The sequence below is a fragment of the Triticum urartu genome, chromosome 5A (assembly GCF_056163025.1).
Source record: "Triticum urartu cultivar PI428250 chromosome 5A, HENAU_Tu73, whole genome shotgun sequence".
Classification (NCBI taxonomy): domain Eukaryota; kingdom Viridiplantae; phylum Streptophyta; class Magnoliopsida; order Poales; family Poaceae; genus Triticum; species Triticum urartu.
Window position 1 is genome coordinate 593,935,981 of NC_141877.1, and position 21,148 is coordinate 593,957,128.

Consider the following 21,148-nt stretch of genomic DNA (forward strand, 5'->3'; position numbering starts at 1 on the left):
GAATGCGTGGTTAATATCTTTGTGAAGGAAATATGCGCTAGAGGCAATAATAAAGTTATTATTTATTTCCTTATATCATGATAAATGTTTATTATTCATGCTAGAATTGTATTAACCGGAAACATAATACATGTGTGAATACATAGACAAACAGAGTGTCACTAGTATGCCTCTACTTGACTAGCTCGTTGATCAAAGATGGTTATGTTTCCTAACCATAGACATGAGTTGTCATTTGATTAACGGGATCATTAGGAGAATGATGTGATTGACTTGACCCATTCTGTTAGCATAGCACTTGATCGTTTAGTTTGTTGCTATTGCTTTCTTCATGACTTATACATGTTCCTATGACTATGAGATTATGCAACTCCCGTTTACCAGAGGAACACTTTGTGTGCTACCAAATGTCACAACGTAACTGGGTGATTATAAATGTGCTCTACAGGTGTCTCCGAAGGTACTTGTTGGGTTGGCGTATTTCGAGATTAGGATTTGTCGCTCTGATTGTCGGAGAGGTATCTCTGGGCCCTCTCGGTAATGCACATCACTTAAGCCTTGCAAGCATTGCAACTAATGAGTTAGTTGCGGGATGATGTATTACGGAACGAGTAAAGAGACTTGCCGGTAACGATATTGAACTAGGTATTGAGATACCGACGATCGAATCTCGGGCAAGTAACATACCGATGACAAAGGGAACAATGTATGTTGTTATGCGGTCTGACCGATAAAGATCTTCGTAGAATATGTGGGAGCCAATATGAGCATCCAGGTTCCGCTATTGGTTATTGACCGGAGACATGTCTCGGTCATGTCTACATAGTTCTCGAACCCGTAGGGTCCGCACACTTAAAGTTTCGGTGACGATTGTATTATGAGTTTATGTGATTTGATGTACCGAAGGTAGTTCGGTGTCCCGGATGAGATCGAGGACATGACGAGGAGTCTTGAAATGGTCGAGACGTAAAGATCGATATATTGGACGACTATATTCGGACATCGGAAAGGTTCCGAGTGATTCGGGAATTTTCGGGGGTACCGGGGAGTTACGGGAATACGAGGAAGAAGTAATGGGCCTCATGGGCCAAGTGGTGGAAGAGAGGAGGCAGGGCGCGCGGCCCCCCTGGCCCAAACCGAATTGGACTAGGGGGCCGGCCCCCCTTTCCTTCTTTTCCTCCTTCTCCTTCCTTCTCCTTCTCCTCCTTCCTTTCCTCCTCCTAGTAGGAGTAGGAAAGGGGAGTCCTACTCCTAGTAGGAGGAGGGCCGGCCGGCCTCCTCCCTCGCTCCTTTATATACAGGGGCAAGGGGGCACCTCTAGACACACAAGTTGATCAGTTGATCTCTCCCAGCCGTGTGCGGTGCCCCCCTCCACCATATTCCACCTCGGTCATATCGTAGCGGTGCTTAGGCGAAGCCCTGCGTCGGTAGCAACATCATCACCGTCACCATGCCATCGTGCTGACGGAACTCTCCCGTGAAGCTCTGCTGGATCGGAGTTCGCGGGACGTCATCGAGCTGAACGTGTGCTGAACTCGGAGGTGTCGTGCGTTCGGTACTTGGATCGGTCGGATCGTGAAGACGCACGACTACATCAACCGCGTTGTGCTAACGCTTCCGCTTTCGGTCTACGAGGGTACGTGGACAACACTCTCCCCTCTCGTTGCTATGCATCACCATGATCTTGTGTGTGCGTAGAATTTTTTTGAAATTACTACGTTCCCCAACACTTTGACCTTTACTTACACAACTTATTTCAAAGAATCAAAGTGCCTTCATCCCTGGGCGACTTATTTTATACAATTCAATCATTGCTTGTGAGTGTATCCACTTTATTCAGGCCTTTAGGAGTGAACCATCGGCGTATTGTGCATATAAGCCAAATCTATCTAAATCTTATGATCAGGTGTATTGGAATTTTTTGGAGGATGCCCTAAGCAAGTGGGTTTCTGTCGAAAGTGAATTTTCTCTGGGTATGGCATGTGTAAAGTATGTGAGATCTCAGTGTTATTTGATGAAAAATTGTTGATTCTTACAGGCCATCGAGGGGCCTTCGCCAAGGTGACATTTTGTCCCCCTTTTTTGTTCTTGTTTGTTGCCAACACTTTATTGACTTTGATCAACAAGTTTATGGGGGATGGCAGATTGGAAGTACTAATTTTTTTCCCGGAGATCACCTATTATATCTCACTTATTATTCGCGGATGATTCTTTGTTGTTTTTTCGGGCTTATGATTAACATGTGTCTATTGTCAAGGGTTTGTTGAACACTTATGCGACAGCTATGAGGAACCTTGTTAACCCTCAAAGTGTTCCATCCTTTTTTTTCTTTCGTAACTGTTTGGACGCTATGGCGGCGGATGTGAAGAGCACCTTAGATATTTCTCAGGAAGTGTTTAAACCCAAGTATTTGGGTTTACCAGTCCCAGATGGACATATGCATAAATGAAAAATTTGAAACTCTGCAGGATAGTCTGAGAAGAAGGCTTGTTGATTGGAGTGAACACCACTTGTCTTCTGGTAATAAGGAGATCTTGATCAAATTAGTGGCTCAAGCTATCCCTACTTGTGTTATGAGTGTGTTTCGCTTACTTGTGTAGGTTTGTGATGATATGACGCGATTGATGAGACAATATATATAATAGGGTGTAGAGAAAGGGAAGATAAATATGGCTCGACTTAATTGGGATAAAATGATGCTTTTGAAGGCTAAGGGTGGCATGGGATTTTGCGATATGTGAGTGTTCAATTAGGCTCTTCTCGCAAAACAAGCTTGGAGAATATTGGATACTCCAGATAGTTTGTGTGCATGCCAAATACTATCCCAATGGTAACCTGATTGATACTGTGTTCACTAGTAATGCTTCGGCGGTGTGGAAAGGCATAAGCATGGTCTAGAGTTATGGAAGAGAGGTATCATTTGGAGAGTAGGTGATAGTGCCATGATAAAAACATGGCAAGATCCTTGGATCCCGAGAGGCCCATTCTTCCGACTGTAGACACCAAAGTGAATTGCAAACTAAACCACGTGTGTGACTTTTGGGATGAACATGGTGCTTGGAACTTGAAACTGTTGAGTGAACAATTTTGGCAGATGGGCATGCAGGAGATTATGAAGACACGTACCTCCCCTAGGCAAGGTAGTTCTTCGTCCGTAGCGCATAACAGCTAGCCACTCAGGAGCATGACGAGATGTTTGCAATGGGTGTGTCAAGCGCCAATCCAGAGGGTGATAGATCGCTGTGGAGTTTGATATGGGAAGCTTCTGTACCACAGAGGGTGAAGGTGACAACTTGGAAGGTAACAACCAGGGCTCTAGAAACAACTCTTGGAAAGAGTACTCATCACATGTCTACAAGAGCTACATGCTCCTTGTGTGGTCTTGAAGAAGAGAGCAACTTACATGCCCTCATGATTTGTGGCCACACTATGAATCTCTGGGATGAGATGAGAATGGTCTGGCCACAATTCCACCTAGGGAGAGGCTACTGGCTATAGGGAGGGATTGGTTAATGCATGTATTGGCTAGGTGTTATGAGGAATCACGAAGCATGGTGATTCTGCTAGTGTGGCGAGTTTGGCAACTAAGATCATATGTGGTTCATGGTAAGGAAATTCCTCCAATTGAGACTTTGGTGGATTTCCTTAAGAGCTATTGGCGATCATTTGGTGCATGCACGTAAATATACGAATGAAGAAATCCACAAAGGGAACATGCCTATGACTTGGGAGAAGCAGATGACTACAAACATTGCTCCGATCTCGGCTTGGCCACCACCGCCAACCATTATGGCCCTTGGTGGTTGGCCCCTTCTCGGCGATAGACGATAGGACGTCAGCCGGTATGATCCTTAGACAACATGACAAAAGTCTTGTCTATGCTTCCTACAGGTACTTGTTTCACTACAATGATACATTGGAAGTAGAAATACATGCGATGAGGCAAGGTATGGCTTTGGCTATACAACATATAGAACTTCCATTGTTGGTGCAATCAGATTCGTCAATGGCGTTATCGATCCTTTCTAGAAATTCATTGCATCGATCCACACATGGTCAACTATCTTTGGAGATTAAGGCCCTAATGGGTGATCGGGAATTTATTCTACAAAAGTTTGGTCGTGAACCAAATACAGTAGCAGATTGTTTGGCAAGTTATAGCCGCACTGAATGTAGCATTGGTATTTGGCTGCACAGAGGGCCCACGGATCTCTTGCATCTTGATTTGTAACTCTATAATTTTGGAATAAAACTCCTTTTACCCTTGCAAAAAGTACCTAGAAACAACCAGATGGTATAATTGCCGACGAGAAAATATGCTATATTTGTCGTCTTCCGATGCCCTATGATAATACTTTGTACACATCCGAGTGTTTTATATTGATAATACAAACATATCTTGTACTTATGTGCATGATTGGAGAGCTATTTTTGTTGCCTTAATTCTAGGCTTGCTTTTCCAGTTTGCGTTGTTAGGTTGTGTGGTGGACACTTGTTAAATTTGGGAAAAAACTTGGATATTGGCATGACAGTTTTGGACTTTGTTACGTAGGTAGGCATAACTAGTAAAAGGGATGATGAAAATGATGAAGAATTTGTAAATGGAGATAGGTTACCCTGATGACGATACTAGCGACATAACATTCTAAATCGTGTTAATTTATTGAAACAAAAATTATCGTTGTGTCTAAAAGTCACGGCTCCAAATCAAAATGGTATCCAAATTTGCGTTCATGAATGTGTTTGACAGGCTAGTAGTTAATTTTACCAGTTTGGTTCCTCTTCTTCTTTCAAGAAATAGTACATATTAATATTAAGTTGATATCAAGTACATCCAACCTTTACAACAACACATTATCAAGAGCTAGTCGAGACAGTGAGGACAACCATATCCAAATTATTAAAAAAGGAAAAATGGTCCACAGATGACAAGCCCAGGCAAGCGGCCTGCTACAACAGAACATCAGCAACTACCACAACTGTTGGCCACGCCCATGTTGCGAGTAACGTCCTCCAAAGGTGACGCCTCCAAGAAATGAACGATGCACGAGCGTTGTTGTTGCTAGATCCAATCATATAGCCTAGATCATACATTTTCCCCACAATAGAGAAAGTGTAAGTAGTTTTCGGAAAATGCCTTCACATGTGAGATACAACAATGAATGTCAGACCTAGTGTTTCTCCGGAAGTCAAAAGCACCACCAAGAAAGAAGCCCCCCTGTTGCCGCCGCCAACTTGCATGAAGAGGTCTTTGTTGAAATGCAATCAAGAGAAATAAAACACATGTTGAATGGACCGAGGTCCTGCAAATTCCAAATCCATCCGTGGCACCCATAGATAGATGCCCGCACATATGGTTCTAGCCATGGACATCACCACCTAGCGAAACTATATTTGTGTAGAATTCATGCCTCCATCAACGAGGGAGGCCGCTAATGCTGATCACCTTGACATCGAAACTGTGGACTAGGATGAAACCCACATATTGTGCATTTGCTAAGACACTCTGATCCGCCGCTGCAGACACCAATGCAAGGAGCACGCCAACCCCTGCGCCAATGTGTGGCACAACCCAACCATCACCGGAATGTGGGATGCTCTCATTTTAAGGTTTTTGTGGATGTAATAAATGTTGATCATCTGAAATTGTGGCTATGTCTGTGGTTTACCTCACCCTGGCACCTGTGCTGGTTTAGTTGAGATGGTCGGCTGGGTTGCTCTTATATGGATCCTGATGCTGGTGACATTCTTGGGGATGCCTAAGAGTGCGCCGTGTTTGCTTTATTTTGCGTTGTCTTCCTTAGTCAGTTAGAGTGCTTGTGTGTTAGTTTGTAGGTTGTGGGGCTGCTGCTCTGTAATCGAACCAGTTGGTTTCTTTAATAGAAATCGGAAGGGGAGGCCCTTCTTTCATTAAAAAAAAAAATCACCAGAACGTGGTCGATGCCACCTAGAGCTGATCCGGTGCGGTGGGGGAGGAGGTAACTCATTGCGTGAAGCTAGACTATCAAATCGCACACATACTTCTAAAGGCTGCACGACAAGAGCCATCACCGTCTGTTGCACCAACATCTACATCCAGATTGCCAGATCGATGGGTGGCCACCGAAAGGAGCTCAAAGTGAGCATGCCATATTATCGCGCGCCCTTCCCCCAAGGCCACATCGCAAGGTCTCCTCCTCCGCCCCCTGCCGCATTCTTGGACCAAATATTGTATCCTGCCATCACAATATCATTTTTTTATTGTTGGCAGTGTGTAACAATGCTCCCATGGAACATAAGGGTATCTCTAGTTGATCCTTATACTATAAGTCCAAAAGTGGTCCCAAATTTTGACGCAAATATGGATATGAAATTGGATATATCTGTATCCAAATAAAATTCTGTGAGCTAAGTTCAGCAATTCTAGCTTCAATATGCCAATTATCCAACATGAAAGCCTAATAAGTTATCAAATTGTACTTTTTGTTTGATTAAAGCTAGTATGTTGCAATTATTTGTATTTCTTCCAAATTGAGTAAACATCCGATATGTGTCCGTATTTGAATAGCATCCGATCCACTATCGTATCCGATAACATCCTAGTCGCACTCGTATTTGTTTTGAAAATATGAAAATGGAAGTGGCAAGAGCACTATCCGATCCGCATTCGGTCCGTTTCCGGCCCTACTTTTGGTCAATATAGGTTTTAGGTGATCCGCTAGAGATGCCCTATGTTGGGTTTTCAGGTCCCATGATATCGTCATCACTTGTCATTTTTTCTGCGGAGCATCATCACTTGCCGTTTTAGGTCCATATTGATGTTCATCAGAACCAAAACAAAGTACAACATGTCTGCATTACAATAACCAACAAAATGTCCAGCAGCTTGAAATTTTTATGCCACAAATACACTGACACACATAATAATATCAGACCCGTTTATCATCAGGACGAGATCAAAAGTCAAGACAGCAGAGCCATCATCCTTGTGATGTACGCAATGCAGCTACACCAATTGAGAGGCCGAAATCAACTCAAGGTGATAATTTAAAGAGAGATGCCAATATCTCAGCATCTTCCGGTAATGGTTCCCATGGTGAGCTCGCCGGCGCTGGTGCTTTCAGCAGGAGCCATGTTGATCACTTGGGCTGGCTCAACAGCAGCAGGAAGAGGAGGAGCAACCACAGTAGCTTGCCCAATCAAGCAGGAGAATGAGTTCACCGTGCTCATGAGATCCCGTTGCTCCACATTCACAGCCTCATTGTCGCTCAGTAAGTTTTCACGTATCTGCTCAAGTGCCATTGTCTCCGGTGAGATGTAACCATTACTCGGCTGGTTCGGCAGCAAGGTCTGCCCTGAAAGATTCCTCCGTGACTGTAGTGGTACAGAAATAAGGAGGTGGTCAGATTATTTGTTTAAGTTTATTTTTACAAGTTGAGTGAGCAAGCAACTTCTGTAACAAGTGAATCAGGTTCTCAACAATAAAATGATGCAAATTGCTCACGGAAATTTTGAGTGCCATGTCAACTGACTAGAGAGAAGCTAAATGATTTATAAAGTTGAACACGTGTAAAGATGATCGATTGTTTACAAACTACACTATGCATATTACATTCAGAAACTTGCAAGAAAATATTCTTGAATTTCAACATATCGCCTGAACAGGCCAGAAACAAGCCACGTAACATTGTTTTTTGTAATCAGATTTGTAGAGCCATGTTTATTGTTTTCACTTGTTGCATCTATTATTTGGTCTTGCTTTCCCAGGAATACATACAACATTTTACTATTGGCATGGTAAAGTTGCACTTCTTGAAGTACATAAAAACTTGACCTGATGCTGTAGTTGTTCCATTTAGGGGATATGTGGTTCTGAAGTTATCCTTTCAATCGAAGCAGTACGAGTGTTACAATTCTGACATGTAGATAAAGGAAGAATAGTATATACCTGGGCTTGGATAGAAGACAACATGGTCGGTGTTGCTTGGTTGGTTCCCCGATTCGATCTGCCGACTCGCCATACTGTCATCAGGGAACCTCCTTATCACCTCATGCAGTGCCACTATTTTAGACGAATAATCATCCCTGCTATGCGAGTCCTCTGAATTGGTTAGATTGTTGATGTGTTTCCCTTTGCCATTCATGACTCCATCATTTGACATGAAGGGTTGTTGAACCACCCTAGTCATTTCAAAGAACTCCTCCCAGCTAAACTTGTCACTCTTCAATTGAGCACCCCACCTTGAAGGTTCTTCTGTAATCACAGAGGTACCCACAGCTACCGTATAAAACAAAAAGAGGTCATATTACTTGATTTGTCTTGCAAATTTAGTAATAAGATGCATACTACTCCCTCCGCCCCGAATTAGTTGTCTTAGATTTGTCTACATACGGATATATCTAGACACATTTTAGTATTAGGTACATCCATATCTAGACAAATCAACTAATTTGGTACGGAGGTAATATACATAGGAAAAAACAATGCTGAGTACTAATTACTACAACTCCCGTGCATAGTTACAGTAAAAGTAAACTTTCAGGCAATCTAGTTCTGAAGCTTACCTGAGCTTTGGAAGTGTACACCTTGCAGGGCTCCAGAATCATTTAGTCCTACTGTGTTTGTTCCAGTTGGCATCAACTGCCCAATTGGTGCAGTACCAAACAGGTTATCATCATCACTATGACATGAGTTTTCATTGCTCGGAGTCAATGGGATTCCAGGTACTGAACAACATGAGCCCAGGCAAGGACTCTTCCGATCGATATTGTTCTCTTGACTTAACAAATATAGACGATGGTCTATGGACAGGAGAATGTCAATGTGCTTGTCTATTATCCCTGGGTCACACTGTAGAACATGCCTACTGAAAGTAGCAAAAGGGAAATCTTCACCCACCAATAGAATGAAAATATATAGAAATCAACAAAGGTTCAAACAAAACTATTTTAGCCAGATGTGTATGTACTAGTGTCCAGAGAACACCAAATGGCATGTCACGTAAAGAACAATGGTTATCACTCTCAAATAGGGTACATAAATAAAATAAACCATTATAATTTAAATTAGAGTAATTAGGATATTTTAGCCATACACCAGCGAGCATATAAGGCATAAGCTCCCCCCCCCCCCCCCCCCCCCAAATGTATGTAAGGCATGGTTAGCTAGAGAATATTTAAACATAGTTATTAGTTTGAAAATCAATAACTTGTGGGACAACAACTTATTAGTTTGTTTAAGAGTCTATATATACACTATAGTTTGTTTAATTTAGCACATCACTCCGGTGAGTGCATAAATATTTGAAATATAATCACATAAATGTCACTGTTAGAGATTAATATAAAAAAAATGTAAAATCTATGTCTATCGAGTCGATATGGCATAATAATAGACTAATTGATTTCCCGTCTCGAAAAAAGGCAGGAACACTACCTTTTCGTATAGACGAAAAGAGGTGAACAATATGTCTAGAGGAGCACAAGAGTTTTTGAAGGGAACATGGAAAAACCATGGAGGGTTAAAAATTTGATATCATGGCAATACCAGGTCGTTTGCCGATTGCACACACATTGTATTAGGCATGTATGGTGGGCCATGGTATTCTGGAATGCAAGAGGGAACATCAATAGGAGAAAGAAGCTCGTTGTGTAGGTCGGCCAGGGCGACATGGGTAGAAAACTCTAGCCACCATCAACCCACACCACCTCCCGCGCCCGTCCCCTTGCCACGGCCGAGTGAAGCCCGTACGATAGCAACGGGGCTTTTCTCTCATGTCACGGCACGGTAGATGGGGGAGTTGGGGTGATGGCCCCAGTATGACTTGGTCTTGAGAGCGCAAGAGGTCTCAGGCAACACATTCACCGCCGGCAAACTTGGTGCCTCCTCAACCCACTCTTACAATATTGGGTTTCGTCTCTCTTTATCTTCAGCGGCAATGGCGAGGGCAGTGTGGGCGTGTGTAGTGTAGTGCATGGTGCGTCCATGCTTCTTTAGAAGCATGTTAGGGTCGTCATCCCCATTCCTAGATGGCCCCCCACATGATCATGCTCACTCGATGGAGGGTGCATGATCGAGGATCTTTTTCATCAACATTCATTGGTATGCCAATGTTCTTGGTGGACCGTTTGTCTATGGGTTCCGCCATTTCTTGATGGACACTGGGGCCTTTTTGACATTTGTATTACGTTTTAGCCCAATTTACCTTAATTAACAAGCAATTTCATTCTTCCTAATGAATGGAAAACACTTTTGTCAGATTAACCAAAAAAAGTATTTCGATATTCCTAAAGTTGTAAATCATTCATTGTTTCTTTTGGATTATTCACTTGAATCCTTAATACTAGGTAATTTCCCCGCACGTTGCTGCAGGAAAATAAAAGTTAATTACAAATGACTTATATATGAAGGAACAGATCTAAATCAAAAGCTATTAATTTTAACATATACGTATTCCGTACTTGCATTATGTCTAAATCATGGCATTTCACAACCTTTAGGAAGTAAATACATTAAATAATTATCTAATCTACTACATATGTCTAGTGACAAAAATAAACATATTGGTATGGTTTGCATGGGCTGAAAAGAAATGTTAGTGAATGGTGCAGTGGGATGCTTGCATGTTGAAAGAATTAGTGATAATGAAATAAGGTTTGTATGGGCTGAAAAATATTGTTAGTGGATGCTGATGTGGCACACTTGGTGAGGTGGATGGCTTGCATGTTGAGAGAATTAGAAGTAGCGGGGATCAACTATTTAGGTATTATAGATACATAGATCTTATATTACCTATGCCTTCTTGCTTGTCCGCCGGTAAAATCTGTAGTCACAACCCACCTAGTGCTCCTGCATGGTAGTGTGTTGTTGGCTTCTCTAAAAAACTTTGGTTCTGCAGACACCTAAATGGAGAAGCAAGATATAACTAGTAACACCATAGGAAAAAAAATATAACTAGTAACAATCGAGAAACCGAATAGTATGCAATTATACAATAATACAGAATGAACATCTATATTTGTTACCATTAGAATTTTTTCCTTATTTTTCTCTGTTGTATGTTGTATAGGATGAAATGCATCACATGCTTCAATTGATTTTACCAGACAGCATAATTTGCACTTATTAACATGATAATTTTCATAATATGCAACACTCTTTCACGTACCATAATGTCCAACATGCCGGGTAAACTTTTTGGATAAGTTATCTTCAAGGCACAAATGTCCGAGCATTTTATCTCCATCTTGCTCTTCAAGCCTTCTTGGATTATTTCCCACACCATTTTGCTCTTGGTAAAGTAGAATTTTGCCACAATATCTCCTTTGTATCTTGATTTCAACTATTAATATATAAAAATTGTTAACACTGAATATTTCAGGATAAATCTTACTAGTTTGATAAAATTTAACACCATACTTCTTTTTGACAATTTTCATATACTAAATCCAATGCAAAGATGAACTTGCCTGGCAATTTTCAACTATTTCAAAACAGCAGATTTTTTTTTTTTTGGAAATATAGTGAAAAGTGTAATAATGGTCGTGTGCATTTGTGAGACAGAGGGTTACATAGGTATCGACATATATTAGCAGACTAAGGTACACAAAATTTAGGTATTTCATATACTATATATCAGACAAAAAGTACACGACTTGAGATAACATTTACCTCCCAATCCCCAATTCTTAGAATGGAAGCTCGAAAATGGGAAGCCCGCAACTTTTTTGAAGGCTTCATTCCTTGTACCGCAGTAGTTCTTGTGTGTATAGCACATGTGGATTCCTTTGTTTTTACTTTGGAGGTCGGCGCTAGGTTCTGTTGTATAGAATCAAAAGCAGAGGGTGTTTTCTTCAAGTTTATACCTAATGGCCCATGCCCATTGGTGGACTGCTGAGGAAAGAGATCCTCGACCACATCATTACTTCCATTTGACTGCTATGGTGAATAGTAAAAGAAAGTATTATAGAGAGACAATATAAATATGTTTGTGTTCATACCATTTTCTATGACCAGAAACATTTTGATAGCAAAAATAATATCAAACAAACATTGAAAAAAATCATTTACTTCTCCCCCATACAAGGATTTCAGTAGCACAATTTTATCATGTGATTTTACCACCTAAATTGGTTGGAGTGCTTGTACAATTCTTGTCAATTGAATCTATGATTCTAAAGTTTTGATGGGTAAACTTCTCTGATCTGCGATCCTACCATAGGAGCCCTGATCCGACTCAGAATCGTGATTACGAGAAGCTTGCTCCCAATATACTAAATACAAAATGGTGCATGTCGTCATTAAACTTGGACAACGACTACACCCCAAGAACAGTGAGTTAATAGGCATAAATATTTGTATCCAAAAATAACAAGGAACCACTCAAATCCCCATTAAATCCAAATGGTTAGCATGCACACTTTAACACCCCATCCGACTTGAACTCCAAGTAGGACATCAGGTCAGGTGTAAGTATCATGTCCATTGATGTAAAATGCAAGCACAACTCCTACCAAAAACTTAAATTCCTAACAGATGGTCATTTATTTTCCATATGTGACATTAATATATGGCCATATGGGACCCATTTTCCTCTCGCATTGCATTGAAATTTGATGAATTAGCCCCAAAATAAATATCTCAGTAACATTTTGTTACACATTTTCTCCTTCTAATATTGTTGTATTAAATATGATAATACACTGGCATAGAAATATGACTAAGTTGAAACACAAAGTAACTTAAAAAATGATGCTACAACTGACTATAAGTTTACAACCTACCCCCCCCCCCCCCCCCCCCCTCCTCTCCTCTGACTTTGGAGAAGTCTAAAATTCCTTCATTATATTTTTCCTAAGAACGTGAATAAGATCACCACGTTTCAAGAAGGTAGGAACTTTCGATCATTTGGATGGATGAAATTAAACCAGTAACACAAGTGCTATTTTTCCTAGATTTTTCAAATTTTGATGGATACTTTCTCAATCTTGACAACAATAAAATGGTAATATCTATCTTTGGTGGTGGTTTACACAATACTAAATTAGGAATATATGAAAAAATAATTGATGAAAGAAATCTAATGCCCACCTATCTTTGTATGTGCATTTAATATTATTTATTCTAAAAGGAGGGAGTGGCAAGTAATTAATGCGTGCAGAACTATATGCGCTTAATGTCCGCGGGGGAGGGGGGGGGGGATTGTAGACATCTTATCCACATATCCGCATAGATCAGACGTTAATGAATAAGCATTTCGCTAGTTCGTATCTTGAGTAGGATAGAGGTACATCAAACCTCAAAATATGTCTAACTAAATGTCCAGCATGAAGAATAAAATATACTTACTAGATTCTAAAATATGATACCACCTATATTTCATAAATTAATTTACTAATTGTGTTACATAATAGATTGCACATTCAATCGACCCTAACTTGACCACACATGTATTTGGCTAGAATTAAACTGCACCATTACGCTTTTGATGAATTTTTTTCTATAGTATTTAACTTGGATTATATATCTATATTTGGAAGGCAATTAGTATGCGCTAATTTATGTATATTCGTATTTAATGTACAAAAATGGTTTAAAAAAATTAATGCTAGTCCTTGACTAGATTGATAAAGCAGAGCTAGGCAGCGACCCCCGTTTTTGTAAGCCCAATTTCCCTTTGCTCTAGCTCATTATCATGCAATTAATCGGACAACAACTTTACCTTTTTTTCTACGTGAAATGGTAGGACTTCCACCGGTGTTAGAAGTCGACAACATGACACCCTAGGCTGGCGTGAGCGCCAAACTTTGTATGGAAATGGTGACGTCCGTGCGTTAGCATTTGATAAGTCGTTACGTAATCTAGGAGACACACTAAAACCACATGAGCGATGCAAAAAATTACTATCAGTCTAACAAATGGTCCTTTCTTGATTGACAAATTGCAGTAGTGTACTATTGTGTCATTCCTAGGATTCCTCGTACCTGAGCTGATGATCCTATTGTTTACATATAGTTTTCATGGTGCCTTGTAGATGTTCACTATTCTATAGATTGAGAGGACTACTTTTTTTTTTATCATAACACGACCTTTAGTCTTGTGGATGCTCCTTGAATATAACAAAAAGACGATAAACTAGCTTATATGTGGATTACTTTTGCACATATGACCACTATAACTAAGTTAGGCTAATAAGGGTATTTTTCTTTCTTCTTTGAATAGATCTAGTTAACCCCAAACACCAGATCTGTGACATGCCATGTATTGTTCGTGTAGATCTTGAGATGATAACAAGAGGGGTGATAGTGGAACATGTGAAATGCACATACCTTAATCTCATGCTTCATCGAAAAGTTGTTGAAACATTGGTATTATGTTCCTTGTCAAAATCTCACATAATCCTCAAATATCAGAACAAGTACACATGATGGAATTGACCGTCTTGATTTCTATATATAATATAAATAGTACTTCCTAAAAATTTACAATATATCTAACAAACCTAGATTGCATATCTCAAGCAAATTCGAGAACACAAAAATAAGGTAGACATTCAACCACACAAACAACTACACGCATAGTGAATAGAAAAGAATAAGAGGTTAAAATTAGTAACTAAAGAAGAAGAAATCACTTGATGAGGATACAAATGGACACCAACATATACTCACGTGGATTATATTATTGAGAGATGACATCTCCTGATCTTCCTCATTCTCATTATTGGCATACCTACACTCCTCTTGCGGTGGGATAGTCCGATCTATGGCATGCCTCATCTCCTTGAAAATAAACCCCCCTTTTGGCCGGTTTATAAGTTGCTCGTTATTGCAGGAGAGCTTTGACACGAGGGTATGGTGGGGCTAATAGTTTGGGTCATTGGCAATGGAAAGGGAGTAGTCTAGGATTTTATAGGAGGGTGAAGAGGAAATAGGTTCACTTGAAATGGTACCACGTCCCATGTTTTTGAGTTTCATACGGGCCCTCCTTAGAGTTGTAGTCAAGTTTAATGCCTACATTAATTGCAACCGAGGAAATTGTGGGTTGTACAGAAAAACTGGATCATGGCATTGAATTAATGCATTCATTAACTGTTCAATGAATTGAGTACCAGGAGGTAATTGTGGGTTGTATAACAAAAGAGAATTTGGAATGTTGCTATGAAATAAATTTGGGAAATCTTATTAGGGGAGAGCACGCTTTGGTTCCAAGAGAACCTCTAGCACTTTATAATTCAAATTCTCCGCCTTAATAAACAAAAAGGGTAAATCTTTTATCACGTTTGAAAGAAATAGTTTCTGGTACATCTTTTACAGTATGTTGTTTTCTACGGCCTTGGAGGAAACCACTATCATCAAGTATCTTCTAACCTTGAGACAACCTATCATCTAATCTTACTAGATGTCATACCATTTGCAAATATTTGCTGAAATAGGATGGAAATTTTGTACATGTATATTTTCTTTAACAAATAGCAAGAATTTTGACTTTGTTGGTTCCCCAGCAAGAATGATAAATAGACATTATCCATTTGTTGCTCATGCTCACATGCTTGTGTTCGCAAAGATGCCTCATGTGACTATGAACTTTATATATTTGAAACCTTTTTTTATACTAATGACTTTGACAACCCAACCCAAACAAACGTGGAACATGGTGATGTGGAGTGTTTAGAAGGAAAAGGCAGGCAAGAGCAATAGAGATCAATAGGAGAGGAGGGATGCTGACTAGAAGTCTCGCTGTAGTCGATGCTGACCTGAAGTGTGAAGCTACAAAGCACCCTCCATGATTTATACCGAGCTAGCATGCCGCCAGACTTGAATTTATGTCATAAAATCAATCCATTGTAACCATGCTATCACCTGCAGGACGAGACACTAAACACCACATATTATTCCACAATAGTGCATTATATTCCCCTAGCATTGCGTTCAACTAGTTGGAATCTTAGATGGCTATGGAGTAGGATGAAGGTATTGGGATGATAGCGGAAGAAGAGGCATGGATAGAAGATTGCTATTTAGGAAGAGAGAAACCCATTTTGTCCCTGGAGCCCATGATGTGTACGTTACCAGGTGGTGGTGCTAGGATTACTCGCATGGGCAGAGGGTGGACAGGTGGCATAGTTGGACTGGCGGACAACCTAGGACCATGGGTGCACGTGCGGGTGACGAGGTGATTGCGGGCCCGAGAGAGCTAGTGGCGTGGTCAACTGTGTATGGAGGGACAACTGGTGAGCGCATAGAGGTTGCGGGTGGACGGGGGACAGATTGCGAGGGGCATTCAAGTGGCCCACCCATGCTGGCAGCTGGTCAACTGCGAATCCGAGGTGCGAGGATCCCGGTTGTCGGTGTCAAAACCGGCGGATCTCGGGTAGGGGGTCCCGAACTGTGCGTCAAGGCCGAATGGTAACAGGAGACAAGGGACACGATGTTTTTACCCAGGTTCGGGCCCTCTCGATGGAGGTAATACCCTACTCCTGCTTGATTAATATTGATGATATGGGTAGTACAAGAGTAGATCTACCACGAGATCAAGGAGGCTAAACCCTAGAAGCTAGCCTATGGTATGATTGTTGTATATGGAGTTGTTGTCCTACGGACTACAACCCTCCGGTTTATATAGACACCGGATAGGGTTAGGGTTACACAGAGTCGGTTACAATGGTAGGAGATCTTGAATATCCGCATCGCCAAGCTTGCCTTCCACGCCAAGGAAAGTCCCATCCGGACACGGGACGAAGTCTTCAATCTTGTATCTTCATAGTCCTGGAGTCCGGCTGAAGGTATAGTCCGGCTACCCGAACACCCCCAAATCCAGGACTCCCTCAGTAGCCCCCGAACCAGACTTCAATGACGACGAGTCCGGCGCGCAGATTGTTCGGCATTGCAAGGCGGGTTCTTCTCCAAATCCCGTGTACCTGTAGGAATAATGTCCAATTTTTGTAATGTAGTGCTCCTCGGCTTCCACGCCCAATAATGGCCGTCTTCCACGTGTCAAATGAATGCGAAAAGCCGGGGCGTTTTTACATCCACACCCCTAGCCGTATAAACGAGCCGCCTATTTAACGGGATGGGGATTTAGGTCCAAACCACATCTTCTCCTCTCCGCGAGTTATCATCAGAGCGCTTCCAGCAAAGGTCCATTCCAACATGACCAGCCGCCGCAGCTCCTCTCCTCGCCCCTCTGGTCCCAAACCCGGGGACCGGGAGAGTTGCACCATCCCGCATAGCGAGTTAGTGTCGCTTCAGGCCAAGGGATTTCTCCCTCAGGCATACATGGTCCCGGTCTGAGCCGGCCTCGCCACCTATAATGGCGGAAAACAAGCGGAGAGCACCCCCAATCCTTCTAAAGGAGAGCGGGTGTGCCTCGTCCCCTATCTAATAAGGGGACTGAGATTTCCAATTCATCCATTTCTCCGCGGGCTTCTGGAGTTCTACGGCCTCCAGCTGCACAATCTCACGCCCGCCTCCGTATTACATATTGCGGGTTTCGTCGCCCTTTGCGAGCTATTTTTAGGCGTTGAGGCTCATTTCGCGCTGTGGAAGAGGTTATTCTGCCTGGTGCCCCGTTCTCAAGAGGGGTCTATATACCAAGTGGGCGGAGCCGAAGTATGGCGCATCACCGGGACCAGATACCTATCCGGAACCCCAAAGAAGGCGTCCAAGGACTGGCCTTCGGAATGGTTTTACATAGATGACGTCCCGCTACCGGACCCTATCCGGGTCGGTCTCCCTGAGTTCAACAGTGCTCCATTGAAGAAACGCTTGAGCTGGCGTCCGCGGAGCTCTCAGAGAGAAAACGACAGAGACGTCCTTTACCTGATGGGCCGGATAAGACTGTTGGCTCATTCCGGACTAACCATGATTGGAGTCATGGCCGCATGCATTATGAGGGGGGTGCATCTGCTTCAATATAGAGGTCACCCCATGTGGGATTTCAACGGGGAGGATGACGCCACCCGTTACGGTCGTAAGGGGCCGGCCTCAGCCGCCGCCCTAGTAAAGATCTTATCCTCTTTGTACAAGGGAGAAAAGGAGGAATTCCTCCGCGTCAACCCGCGGGCCGGATTTACTATGTACGATCCTCCAAGTTGGGTAAGTGAACAATTGCGCTTGCCCGTTTGTTTTATACTCCCACGGTTAGATATGTAGTCTAACGACTTCAATGCAGGAATTGCGACAGGAGGTAAAGGATATAAACAGCCGCCCTCCATAGCCCGAGGACCCAGAACGGTCCCTCGATCCGGACTCCGAAGAGGATCTGGACATATCGGTGGAGCTTATCGACAGGGTGTTCCATCAGCTAAGCAAGGACAATACCTTGGTAGCCATTACGGCTGATTACCCAGGGTTAATCCCGGCCTCCCAGGTGACAGAAACCGGAGTCTCATTCCCTTGAGAGAGATTCCATTCTCACGTATTTCGGTGTTTTTGACAACAACCGTGTTTTGCAGGGGAGATTTCCGAGGCGGGAGGCCAAACCTGCGGCGGCTAGCCAACGAGGGGCCGCAGGGCCCTGTGGGGAAAAAAGAAATGTAGTCCGGACTGAGATGCCGGCGCAAAGGTATAGCGCACCCTCTGTTTCCCTGGTGTTATTCTGTCAGGGCATATTAACGTTCGTGCTATCTTCAGAACGAAGAGACCTCGCCGGACTACATCCGGAGAGGTTGCCTATCGCGCCTCCACCAGCCAGGCTCCAACGTCTGGTCAGGAAGCGGAGGTGAGCACAAGGCGCGCACCGGACGCTCCTCCGACAGAGGATGCGGACAGGCTGTCTGCCACAAATTCTGAAGTGGAGAGTGCCATGAACCACAGGCGTCGCCGGACAGTTCTACGCGACGCTTGTTTCTCCCAAGAGGCTTTAGATGCCTTTAACTCAGGAGATGCGTACCTCCGTGCCGCTCAAAATGGTTTAGCCAGAGCCACGGAGCAGTATGTAAAAGACATACGGGTAAGAAAATTTTGGTCAAATATATATATAGACCAGTAGCCCCCGAAACTTGAAACAGTTAGAGCAACTGATTTAAGGATCATTTAATATGCAGGTTCTTACAGAGAAGAATACCGTACTATCCCAGGAGCTGGAAAAGTGCAAGGCCCAACTAGAGGCCACACTAGCCTCAGCAGGGGAGCCCAAAGAGACCCCCTCAGGTAAGATACACTTCGAAAGAATAGTATTGTGCGGTGTGGGTGCAAATCTGACAAATCATATTGCAGATGGCGCCGGACTCGATCCGGAAAAGTAACAACTCTTACGCCGGCTAAAGGCCGGTGAGAGTACGTTGACAAAGGTGAGGCGAGAGAAGAATGATCTTCAGGATGCCAACACCAAGCTGGACGTCGAACTTAAAGATGTTCGTGGCCAGCTGTCGGACTCCACGAAGGAGAATCAGCGGCTTCGATGCGGCATATTTAGTAAGTGCTTGAACGAACTTTGAAAAAAGAGTTCGGCGAGGAAGTCAACTAACAGAGTAATGTCTGTAGGTATGCTCACAGGTCGTCCTGCAGAGGAGATGCCCGGTTCTACGGGTGACCTTCTTCCCGAACTCTTGCAACTGCACGAGCGAATTCGGTAGGCGATGCGAGGCATTGCCCAAGCCTTATGGCCTGCCCACTCCATGCCCGAGGGCCTTGGAGAGCTTGCGGAGAAGCTGAAGGGAGCTTGGCGGCGCTTTCGGTTGTGGAAGATATCGGCCTGCCGACAAGGCGCTAGGGAGGCCTGGGCCATGGTGAAGACCCGTTTTACGAAGTCTGACCCAAACCACATGGCTGAGGTCGGACCAGTGGGGCCTGACGGGAAGGAGATCCCTGTAAGCTTAGTATACGGCCAAGTAGAGTTGGCCGCGAAGTATTCCCAGCAGGACTGTAAATTAGACAGCCTGTTAGATGGTATAGAAGAGGAATACAATCAGTCAGAATGACTATGTAATTTTGAATTGACATGTGTAATGCCTTCTAGCCGGATTGTAGATCGTTTGTCGTTGCCGACCTTTTCGCTTCAACCTCGGGACCTGACGGTCCGGAGTGTGTCCGAATACCATAGCGGTTATATAAGAACCGGGGTATGCGTGGAGACCAGGCGTAGGGGTCATTAGTGCTTTATCAGACAAGTGCCCAACTAGTTATGTTATATTACATGGTTAGTAAGAAACATCTTCCAGAGAGAATAGTTCCGTTAGGGTTTCCTTTCGCTGGGAGGCATGCCCTAAAGTGCATGTCCGGATTGCGTGAAAAGACGCAGAAAAAATCATCTGGGGGCGCATAAAATGAGTAAAAAGATCATCTTTTATTTCACCGACCAAATATTCCCTTAAGAACGCTAGCTTTCGGCTTCACCCAGTCTGAGGTACACATCCGGCTGACCCGGCAGTAACAATCGCAGAGGTGCTCCCTTTACCGCCTAGCCGAACAATCGGGAACATAGGGGTAAGCACAGGAGCCAGGCAACCAAGCTTGGCCAAAACTTAAGTCATATCGATGCATATAATGGTGAAGAAAAAGGTACATGCGGAAGTTTGACGCATGCGTTGGGCGTGAAGCCCGTATAAATAAGATTCTGTTAAAGAAGCCCCCAGGTTTAATGAGCGCGAGTGGCGCGTCACTAGATGAGCCTTTAAGGGCTATAAAAGAAAAGAGGGGAAGGAGAGAAATGTAAGACAGAAAAATGCAAAAAATGGACAGAGGAAGGAGACGAACACAGAGTCCGGCGCTAGGCATAGAATCTTCGGAGACGGGTGGTGTTCCACGGGTTCGGCTCGAGTCGGTTATCCGACGCATCTCGCAGACGGTACACCCCACCAGTCAGGACTTGGTCGATTATGAATGGACCTTCCCACTTGGGCTTGAGTTTGTCCTTTTTCTTATCCGGCAGGCGTAGAACTAGTTCGCCAACATTGTAATTTTTGGCCCGTACTTCTCTGCTTTGATATCTTCGGGCCTGCTGTTGATAAAATGCGGAACGGGCTTTTGCCACGTCACACTCCTCCTCCAAGGCGTCCAAGTTGTCCTGCCGATCGAGCTCGGCTTCTCTTTCTTCGCACATGCGCACTCTAGGTGAGTCATGAATTATGTCGCAGGGCAGAACTGCCTCTGCGCCGTACACCATAAAAAATGGTGTGTATCCGATGGTGCGATTTGGCGTGGTCCGCAGCCCCCATAGCACGGAGTC

The 21,148-nt window shown here is 43.3% G+C and overlaps 1 protein-coding gene across 1 annotated transcript; it reads right to left on the minus strand.

The window, feature by feature from the left end:
• Positions 1–7,047: 7,047 nt before the first annotated feature.
• LOC147973165 (uncharacterized) lies at positions 7,048–14,757 on the minus strand. Its single transcript, XM_087524590.1, has 7 exons — positions 14,650–14,757; positions 11,651–11,914; positions 11,148–11,321; positions 10,772–10,881; positions 8,539–8,846; positions 7,928–8,215; positions 7,048–7,334 (listed from the first exon to the last, which is right to left on the minus strand). The coding sequence occupies exons 1-7, from the start codon at positions 14,755–14,757 to the stop codon at positions 7,048–7,050; spliced, it is 1,539 nt and encodes a 512-aa protein (XP_087380716.1).
• Positions 14,758–21,148: the final 6,391 nt, after the last annotated feature.

Bases quoted from the DNA above. Each gene is read 5' to 3' on its own strand.
- LOC147973165 (XM_087524590.1), bottom strand. From the start codon at position 14,757: ATGAGGCATGCCATAGATCGGACTATCCCACCGCAAGAGGAGTGTAGG. The intron at 8,216-8,538 runs TTCAGAACTAGA...CTTCAAGGTGGG, and splicing joins CTTCCAAAGCTCAGGTAAGC to GTGCTCAATTGAAGAGTGAC. The intron at 7,335-7,927 runs GTATATACTATT...GGAATCTTTCAG, and splicing joins TGTCTTCTATCCAAGCCCAG to GGCAGACCTTGCTGCCGAAC.